Source organism: Monodon monoceros, unplaced genomic scaffold (assembly GCF_005190385.1).
Source record: "Monodon monoceros isolate NGI ecotype Baffin Bay Population unplaced genomic scaffold, NGI_Narwhal_1 Super_Scaffold_13, whole genome shotgun sequence".
Lineage (NCBI taxonomy): Eukaryota > Metazoa > Chordata > Mammalia > Artiodactyla > Monodontidae > Monodon > Monodon monoceros.
The window spans coordinates 58,312,822-58,323,279 of record NW_021703769.1 but is presented as its reverse complement, the minus strand read 5'-3'; the positions used below and the strand labels follow the sequence as shown (position 1 = coordinate 58,323,279).

At 43.0% G+C, this 10,458-nt stretch overlaps 1 protein-coding gene across 2 annotated transcripts; it reads right to left on the bottom strand.

Annotated features, from left to right (window-relative positions):
• On the bottom strand, positions 1-3,241 carry TNFRSF17 (TNF receptor superfamily member 17). 2 transcript variants are annotated; one of them, XM_029221229.1, is made up of 3 exons: positions 2,771-3,241; positions 2,285-2,353; positions 1-780 (listed from the first exon to the last, which is right to left on the bottom strand). In XM_029221229.1, the coding sequence occupies exons 1-3, from the start codon at positions 3,063-3,065 to the stop codon at positions 491-493; spliced, it is 654 nt and encodes a 217-aa protein (XP_029077062.1). In that variant the 5' UTR covers positions 3,066-3,241; the 3' UTR covers positions 1-490. The 2 variants fall into 2 exon arrangements, with proteins under 2 accessions (XP_029077062.1, XP_029077061.1); XM_029221228.1 differs by having other exon boundaries at positions 2-780; positions 2,285-2,416.
• Between the last annotated feature and the right edge of the window lie 7,217 nt (positions 3,242-10,458).

The following is a 10,458-nucleotide window of genomic DNA, read 5'->3' as shown; positions in this document are numbered from 1 at the left end:
ACACGTTTATTTATATGATTGTAATAATGCCTCATTCCTCCATGAAGCTGAAAGCTCACAAGGTCAGGAACTGGCCATGCACTGCACACTGAATTAGTGTGGCTGGCTCTAGGCTTCTCCTGTAGTTAGAAAGTACATAGGATAACCTTGCTTTCCTTTAACAATAAAAAGAAATCCAGTCTGTCATGAAATGTATGTGTACATGTATAGGAGAGAAGTGGTCTAGCCACAGAAATGTGTGACTATGGAATCTACACATTGCAGTGCTTTTTTTTTTCAGTGAGTCAATTTAATCATGAAACCAAGGAAGTTTCCACAGCTAAGCTCCCAACAGTAAGGTAGAAAAATATATCTAACAAAGATTTTCCAGAATTAGAGAACAAAAAGCCATATCATCCACTGATAAGTACAATCATCCTAAAAAGATCCGATACATCATCCTTTTCTTCTGACAAAAGATTTTCCAAGTAGCTCTATACCATCGAAATGGTTAATTAGCTGGGAAAACTGATTTCTCCATCCCCGTGACACTCGAGGCAGCTAGCAGGCTGTTGCAGTAGTCGTTTGTTTTCGTGGTGACAAGAATGGTTGCACCTTCCTCCATGGCTGGGAGTGGAAAGAAATGGTCAGAATCGACCTTTGGTTTGCTCCTGACACAGTCTTCACACGTACATTCTTCCACTGTGTACCCGAGGCCTCTCGAAAGAAGAGTTTCCGCACCAGTCCTGCCATCGTTGCTCTCATACAGGTCTGCATTCGCATCCTTCTGGAGAGCCGGTCCTGATTATGCAGAAACAGGACTGTTAACCTAAACTTTTCAGGGCGCATGGTTGTGCCAGACTTAACAGCACACATCCGGGATCAAAGCAACGTGAGATGTGTCTCTTCCCACAGAACAAATAAGTGGGTCCTACACTAGAAGTCATGAACTGACAGACCATGGGCCACATTGGGTTCAAAGACATGCTTGGTTTAGGGCGTACAGTGTTTTTAAGTGTTTGCTTGTCTGTTTTACATTGGCCCACATTTGAAAAGCAGGAGACTTTACATACAAATCTAGACAACTGGCCTCTTTTTTTTTTTTTTAAGAAAACAAAATGTGGCCACTAGGAGCCAACATTCCTACACGGAAACAATTGGGAGTCGATAGCACCTGTCTCCTTCAAGCAGGGCATGGGCTCCCCTATCGCCGAAGCCTCAAGCAGCCCACTACGTTCATTTCTCACGCACTTGGCCCTTGGATGCATTAAGGTACTGAGCCTTTTTACACATGTGAAATGACAAATTACCATATGTTACAGCACACCAAAATCAGTCTTGGGTGACACTTTAGAATTCACAGTAAAGATGCTTCTCTTACAGAGCATTTTGTGGCAGATTACTTTTTTTTAAAAATGAATCTGTCATGATCACAGAAGGAAGGAGCCTCCACTACATCCCCATATATGTCTATGAAGGCACGTTTACTACTTCCTCAACCTTCTGCAGTGTAACTCCATCTTCCAAAACGTCACACTAAAGTCACTCCCCACCTGTCTCTCAGACCCCAGGCAAAAAACGAGAAATGAGTCAATCATATGGAACAGCCATCTCCCTCCCTTTACTGCACTAGAAAGCAAATGAGGTGGATGCTTTACAGATTATGCATGGAAAATACATGCATAAAGAAATAGGGCAATGGCTGCAAAGTGTTCGGGAATTAGATCATGGGCAAAGGTGCTGAAATATTTTTATCTTACAAAGCCTTTAAGTAGAACATCCACTTCTCTGGGACTGGTTCTCTACTGCTTAATAAAGATAAAAATCTTTGAGATGATTGTTTAAATAATCCAGGAGCAACTGGTATTCATTTCTAGCATTTTTCGCAGTAAAATGTTCACTCAAGCAAACAACACTTATATTTGTATGAAAATATGGCCACGGATCTTGCCAAATATACTTTTCCCAATAGTACCAAACCTGGCTAGCTGTTTCTGATAGCATGACGTTTAATCAATGTGCTAACTTTGTCAAAGAGATGGATGTTTCCCAAGGAAGCCTCAGTACTTCAAAAGAGTAATTAGAAAAAATGTTGGGGAAGGCTGACATTGTAGGACATCAGCAAAGAAGGTGTAAAAATCGAAAAGAAAGCTCGCTTCTTCCAAGAGTTCATTTAACCTGTTATCTAACACACTCAAAAGGGCCCTTACCGGATGAGATACTCAACATGAAAAAAGAAAAGGAACTGAAATTCACCATAACCACCTCTTGGAAACAGATTTCAAAGATCAACCATCAAACCAACCTGTGTTTTTAAATTCGTCCTTTAATGGCTCGGAGCTCATCTTCCTGAGCAAGAACATCAACACGAAAACTGTCAAAGAAACGATCAAGCTGAGGCCCAAACAGGTCCAGAGAATTGCATTTGTTCCTTTCACTGAATTAAAAGAATGTCAGAGAAATAATGAACTGATAACATCATAACCACATCAAGTAAAGATTATTTGCCGTCCAATTCCCCTCATTCCTCAGCATTGACTTTTAAATTCTAAACCATACTTAATTAGGAGAGCTGATAAAAAATCTCTGTTGTTAACATTGCAGAATAAAATTGAGTTCAGTTCTGAATAATTGTTCGTTCCTGTTGGCATTTAAATGATTGCCTAATTTTCTTCCTATTTTTGATCCAGAAAATATCACCACCTTCCCCGTAATATTTCTTCTTTGAATAAAGTCAATACAGAGAGAAGACTTCACACCAATGAGGAATTGTTTGAGCAGTATTACTTACTTGTATTACAATAACGCTGACATATTAGAGGAGGGGTATTAGGGCATCGAAGGTGACACGGTTTGCAAGCATTCAGCAATCTGTCAAAATATTCATTTTGGAAGCACTGTTGAGCCATCTGGAACCGGATCGCAAAAAGAAACAAGGAAACCACAGAAAGAACAGCATGGGAGGACAAGTAAAATCTCGTCGAGAATTCCCCAGCAAATGTAATGACAGCTGCTAGAATGTCGAGGGAAAAAAAGAACTTCACATCAATGACTTGGTTCTTATGGGGGCTGACTCTTTGTACCATGGCTAAGGATTTGAATACCAACACTAATTCCAGTTTCTAAGTTTGAGGCCTGGGTGGGGTAAGAGATGGGGCATATGTAGCAAGGGCTATGGTTTATACCTGAAACAGAAACTGCTTATTTATAGAGGAAATTTCTCAGGCAGGTGACAGTTGCAGGATGTCGACAAGCCTGAGGCATCAAGCAGAAGGTTCAGTAACCATTTTGGGAGCATCTGTTTGTGAGCTGTGCTGTGTGATGGGCCCCAGGGAGAGAGATAAGACAAGGTCTGTGTCCCTTAAGAACTAAAAATCTAACAGAGGAGATAGAAATTCACTCGAATAACCACAAAGTGTAGTAGGAAGATAGAATATGAGAGGGAAGGAATACGAAGCATGCCTACCAGGTTTTAAACCTAGGAAGAGTCCCAGAATTCCGACAAATAGGAATTTCTAGGGTAAAAGTTAAATTGGCAAGAGGGTTGGGGGGAAGATAGGTTTGGGACACAATAATAATATATGAATATTAATATATTATTAATATCTGTGTTCCATTGTTGAAATTTTAGAAAAAAAACAGTTGAGCATGTAGAAAAATTATCCACAATCATAGCATCCAGAAATAATCGCTGTTAGTATTTTGGTGTATCACACAGAGTTTGCAAACAGGCCTGCCAATGTGTTATTTTTTTTAATTTTAATTTTATTTTATATTACAGTATAGTTGATTTACAATGTTGTGTTGGTTTCAGGTGTACAGCAAAGTGATTTAGTTATACATATACTTGTATCTATTCTTTTTCAGATTCTTTTCCCATAAAGGTTATTACAGAGTATTGAGTAGCGTTCTCTGTGCTATTGCCAATGTGTCCTATTTGGCCAACTCCTGGGAGGGTTTCTGTAGGTGGATGGAGGGATAGATAGACAGATAAATAGATAGATATATAGGGAAGTGCATTTTCCTTTTTACATAAATGGAATCACATGCGTTTGTTTCTAACCATACTGAGAAATAAATCAAAATCTTACATTCCTCTAGGGTCCAGGCAGTGAGGTCAACGGGTGGGTGTGACACCCTGGGTGGGACAACCAGGAGCTGAAAGGGCTGGCCCAGCAGGTCCCACGCCCTCACGCTCCTGCCAAATGGTGACCTTTGGGAGACGGGAAAGGACACAGGAAAAGCATGATGAGAGATAGGCGAGGACAAAGATTACCCCTCCTATCAGCCAAGCAAGGAGAGCTTCAGGAAAGGATAGGAAGTAGGGTCAAATTCTGCAGAAAAGTCAGAGGTGGTGCACTAAGGAAGGGGGTCATTGGTGGCCTTTGAGTGTGTCAGTGGGCATATTGTAGGTATTTAAGGAGTGGAGAGAAAGAGGAGGTAGCCAAGGTGGGCCACGAGCCACGCCTGGGAAGTCTGGTGGAAACCAGAACTGAGCTTCGATATCTCTTGGAAAAGAAAGCACTACTGTTTCTGACAGATGTACTGGCTCAGGTGCCTGAAGTCCCATGTAGAAGGACGTTCACTGCAACATCATTTGTATTCACAAGATCCTGTCCATCAGTGGGGAATCCACTGTAGAATATGACACAGCCATCAAAAAGAATGAGACCAATGTGCTCTGATATGAACAATACATCACCAAGTGGAAGATTCAAGGTACTGAACAGTGTGTTTATAATCTTCTCTCCTGTGTTTACAAAATAAAATATGTAGGGTCTATATATAGAGATATAAACATACGCTACATCTGGAAAGATACTCAGGAGACTGATAATAATCACTGCCTCTGGCAAGAGACATAAAGTCCAGGGTGGAAGAAAATTTTAAAAACTTACTTTTCACTGAAAAATCTTTGGTACTGCTTGAATAACTTTTTTAATAATAATGATTATTTTTTAATAAGAATCATTTTTTTAAAGGGTGGTGTCTTAGTCCATTCAGGCTGCTATACAAAATATCATAGACTGGGTGGCTTACAAACAATAAAAATATATTTCTCACAGTTCTGGAGGCTGGGAAATCCAAGATCAAGGTGTCAGCAGATTTGATGTCTGGTGAGAGCCCACAGAAAGCTAGCTGTCTTTTCACTATAAACTCTCATGGTGGAGGGGGCAGGAGATCTCCCTGGAGTCTCTTTTATAAGGACACTAATCCCATTCATGAGGGCTCCACCCTCATAACCTAATAATCTCCCAAAGACCTCCAAATGCCATCACACTGGGGATTAGGTTTCAACGTAAGAATTTGGGGTGGGGGGGCACAAACATTCAGTCTACAGCAACTGGGGAGCTTGGAGGAGGGAAAAGAGCAGAGTGAAAGAAAAGTTTCCCAAAGATGAAGGGCATAGGCTAAGGGGGGAAGAGTAAAGATTAAAGAAGTCAGAGACACCAGTGATGGGCAAAGTCTGAGACAGTGTGAGGCCTGAAAGCCAAAGCACCAAGGAAGCCCTTCCCCAGCACCCTCACTGAGCCTTACGAGCAGTGAAGGCCTGCAGTGAAGGCCTGCCGAGGTTGCTCTTAATCCCTTGTAGGCCTCGGGCATCTTGGAGAAGCCCAGGAATGGCTCCATCCTCAGAGAGGTCACCTGAGACATCTCCTGGCATGTTGCCAAGCCTCTCAGATGTGCTGGGTGGGCTTCCAGGGATCAGGCCGGTAGGCTTCATCTTGCCTCAGGCTCTCTCCCCACAAGCATCTCCTCTCCCCCAGTTGTTTCAAGCTTGAACCAGAGAGCGCAGGCCTTGGAGCTGTACCACATCAATAGATGGGCGGCCCAGAGAGGATGGTGATGCCATCCTGCTGAGACTCCCCAGGGTAGCTCTGGTCCCTCCCCTTCCCCAGGTTTGCTGTTCAGCTTGTTCAGCTCTCTCTTTGATTCTGTGAGGAAAACCTGTGATCCTTCCAATAAAATCCCATTTTGGCTTAAGTTAGCCAGAGTCAGTTTGGGTTGGTTGCTAACAATCCAAAAATAAAAATAAAATCCTTAACTGTTTTATCCCATTCTTAACTAATTCCTCCACTCTTGCCTGAAATGTCGACAATAGACACTGATTGAGGGCCTTTCCCTTTGCTCCTCACGATAGGGGTGACTGGTGAATTCTGGCATCTTAGGGTCAGCTGCTTCTCCTCCATGACAGGGAAGGAGGTGGGGAAACGCAGACAGATAGAGATAAGTGTGCAAAAGGATTTGGGAGATGTCATACTAGTCAGGACTCTTTCCATAAGAAATGACATAAACACTGAAGTTCAAAAAGAATTTACTGGTATTATTGCTGAAAAGTCCAACAGTAAAATCAGCTTTAGTACCTCGACTTTTGACCAAGTTTCTCTCTGTCACTTGCCTCAGCAATGCCATCTTCTGGATCTTGGCTCCATTCCCAGGTATTTTCCTCATGGTCACAAGAGAGCTGCAGCACTTGCAGCCCTCACCCACTAATTCCTTCTAAACTCTCCCTCATCATCTCATCTGCTCCCATGTTTTATTGTTTGCTTGATTTTTGTTTTTTGTTTTGTTTTCGTTTTTGTTTTTTTGGCCATGCCATGTGGCTTGCAGGATCTTAGTTCCCCAACCAGGGATTAAACCCATGCCCCCTGCAGTGGAAGCGCAGAGTTGGGCCACCAGGGAATTCCCTGCTCCCATGGTTTGAAACATGTTACCTTCCAAATCTATATATCCAACTCCAACCCTGGCCCTGAAATCCAAACCTATCTACCAACTGCCTACTTGGTACATCCATTTCAAGTCTAAGAGGCATCTCAAATTTTATTAAAGTGCATTTGGATTCTCCAAAAGGGAAAGAATGTATGCAGTCTTTTCAAACCTACTTGGTCATTGAATTCCTTTTTTCAAGGGCCACCTATGAACATCTAGGAATATATGTTTTATGGAACATAATTTGGGAAAAATCAGGCCAGATTATCTCCACAATTTCCTCCAGTTCTCAAAGGCTGTGATTTGGGGATTTAGCAGAGTGACAGTAAAACAGAAGTAGCATGGTTTTAAAGCAAGGATTTTTTTTTAAGTTTCGTGATAAAGTTTGTTGATATGATTAACATCACCAAAAGAGTGCTGGGTCTGACCTCGCTCTACACAGAAAGAACAGGGAGGAAAACCAATCCCCAAGTCAGCATCAAGCTTCAGCAGTCACTCAACGCTCTAAAGAAGCGAAGAGACGCTGCCTCAAACTTCCAAAGCCATTAGCGTGTTCTGCAAGGAAAATTCCATCCATTTAAAAGATCCTTTATCCAAATTACTAAACTACCAGCAAGCTTTCACACCAGAACACTTTGACCTTTTAGCTCTTAACTCTAAACCAACAGTACACAAGTTCCTCCCAGGACTTTAGTAGTTTTTTCACTTGGAGAGGGAAATCTAGACCTGCATTAGTCTGGGTTCTCCAGAGAAACAGAACCAACAGAATGTACATATAGAGAGAAAGAGATTTCCTCTAAGAAACTGGTTCACACAATTATGGAGGCTGAGAAGTCCTAAAATGTGCAGTTGGCAAGCTGGAGACCCAGGAAAGTCAACAGCGATGGTGTAGTTTCAGTCCAAGTCTGAAGTTCCAGCTCAAGAGCCAATGGTGTGAGTTCCAGTCCAAGAGCCAGCGAGCTCGAGACACAAAAAGAGCTGATGTTTCAATGTCTGAAGACAGGAAAAGGCTGGTGTCCCAGCTCAATAGTCAGGCAGATCTTCAACTCTCTGGATGAGGGCAGTCTACTTTTACTCAGCGTACTCATTCAAATGCTAATCACATCCAAAAACACCCACACAGACACACCCAGAATAATCTTTGCCCAAATAGCTGGGCCCCATCAAACTGACACATAAAATTAACCATCACAAGGCCCTCGACTACACATCCAATCCTTGCCTTCTGTTGACCTCCTTGAATAACCTCTGTGTTATGCTGTGCTACCTGGTTACTGTGGGAGCTGTGTCTCCCAGAATCCCCATCCCTGCACGGCTCCAGGATAGAGCTGGCCAACAGAGGAACATGAATGAGACTGGGAAAGCGGATGGGAAGCAGCAGCCACTGTTCTCCGAAGGACATCACAGTCACATGCAGTGACGGATGGTCACAAAGATGCCTAATGGGTTCAGGTACATCCTCATTCTCCTTTGCTCTACATCCAGCTCTTCTTCCCACCTGCTGGCCCTGCTGAACAACAGCAGCCCCAGCCCCACCATCTTGCCATCAGCTTACCTGCTGATTCACAGAGGCGGGGGCCACACACAACTGTACAAGCTCTCCCTCACGGTCCTCTGTTAGCAACTGGATGTTCCCGACTTCTCAGATCAACTGGTCGGTGATTCCTCTGGTCCTCACCTCCCCAGCTCCTCTCACAATTGTGGAAGGTCTGATTCCTACAATATTTCTCTTATGCTGCACCACTCATGGTGGCTCCGCTCCCCTGACCATCCTTGTCTGATACACCTCTTTAATCTTGTTGTTTTGAACCTACAGTTGAAATGATTCACTAAGAACTGTCCAGCTCCTGCCCGCAGAGTGCCGCAGCATTATGATTAAGGCACACGTTTTGGAGCCAGAAAAATCTGAAGCCCAGCTTCAGCACAGTGGATCCTGTGTGGCCTTGGGCAAGTGGTCTAACCTCTCTGAGCCTCAGTTTCCTTATCTGTAACAATGTCCTTGACAATATATCAACTTCCTGGGATTGTTGCCAGGATTAAGATAATCTCTAGAACTCATAAATTTATGTGCAGGACTTCCCTGGTGGTGCAGTGGTTAAGAATCCGCCTGCTGATGCAGGGGACATGGGTTCAAGCCCCGGTCTGGGAAGATCCCACATGCTGCGGAGCAACTAAGCCCGTGCACCACAACTACTGAGCCTGTGCTCTAGAGCCTGCAAGCCACAACTACTGAGCCCATGTGCCACAACTACTGAAGCCCACGCGCCTAGAGCCTGTGCTCCTCAACAAGAGAAGCCACCACCATGAGAAGTCCGCGCACCGCAACAAAGCATAGCCCCCACTTGCTGTAACTAGAGAAAGCCTGCGTGCAGCGACGAAGATCCAACACAGCCAAAAATAAATAAATAAATTTATTTATTTTAAAAAATAATAAACTTATGTGCAAATAATTTATGAGCACAGTTCCTGGACCAGAGGAAGTACTCAGCAAACTTTAGTGATTTTGTTATCATTAACAGGAAGCTCAGAGCCATTCAACCTCTGGGAAGGTTGTTTGCCCAAGTTTGGTTAGAGCAGTATAACCGGGGGGAGACCCCACATAAATGGGATCATCCCCAAACCAAAGTCAGGAAACCAATATTATGCATTAATTGCTGGAATTTCAAATAAATGAATAAAATGCTAGAATTTTAAGGGATGATGAAGCAAAGGGGCACTGCAAGGGCGGAAGGCAGAATGTTTAAGTTTGAGAGATGGGTTAAGGCAAGGGGTTAGTACTAAGGTAATGAGTAGCAGGCAAAAGTGAGCATTCTCTTTTTATAGGATGTCTGATGTGTAGCACAGAGCAGGCATAGTGGCCTATAGGAAATCTACAAGTTCAGTCCAAAACCCTTACCTTTTCCCAAAGTAGAAAAACAGCTTCCAGAAATTCAAATATCATTGCAATACTGCATCAACATCTAGATGTTTTAATGTCATTTACTTTGGTGGATGCACATGCTATTTATTATGACACATTATTTTGAGAATCATTATTTAGTGCTTTCTTTAATTAGAGAAGGTTAGACAGTTCTTATTACAGGATTTGGATTTGGATTAGGTGATTTGGGAGCCGGTGCAACGAAACAGGCTTAGCTCTGGACTGGATGTTGACAGGTTGTGGGGTTAACTCTATAATTGGGGTATAACTATGTATTAGTCACAGTTTTCCAGAGAAGCAGAACCCATAGGAGACAGAGAGGAAGATAGATAAAGAGATGAGAGGGAGAGAGAGAGAGAGAGAAATTTCAAGGAATTGGCTCATGCAGTTGTGGGAACTGGCAAGTCCAAAAATCACAGGGCAGAGCCCAGAAGGCTAAAAACGCAGGGAAGCGTTGATGTTACAGTACTGAGTCCAAAATCCAGGCAGCAAGCAAGGCAGGCTGGAAATTCTAGGGTTTCTATGTTGCAGGCTTGAGGCCAAAACTTTTTGGAAGGAGAGTAAACCTCAGTCTTTGCTCTTAAGGCCTTCAGCTGATTGGATGAGGCCCACCCACTTTATGGAGGGTAATCTGCTTTGTTCAAAGTCCACTGGTTTGAATGTGAGTCGTGTCTAGAAAATATCTTCACAACAACACCTAGACTGTGTAACTCTGGTGATCATGGGAGCTGTTCCTAAGAATACAGTTCTCTCCTTCTGAGCACAAGGCAGGATTGTACTTTCCATGCCCCTCTTTGAAGTTACACATAGATGAGTAACTTGTTTTTGAATGTGAGCAGAAGGGACAT

Bases quoted from the DNA above. Each gene is read 5' to 3' on its own strand.
- TNFRSF17 (XM_029221228.1), bottom strand. From the start codon at position 3,065: ATGGTACAAAGAGTCAGCCCCCATAAGAACCAAGTCATTGATGTGAAG. The intron at 2,417-2,770 runs GTAAGTAATACT...CTTTTAATTCAG, and splicing joins TCAGCGTTATTGTAATACAA to TGAAAGGAACAAATGCAATT. The intron at 781-2,284 runs GTTGGTTTGATG...CTGCATAATCAG, and splicing joins GGACGAATTTAAAAACACAG to GACCGGCTCTCCAGAAGGAT.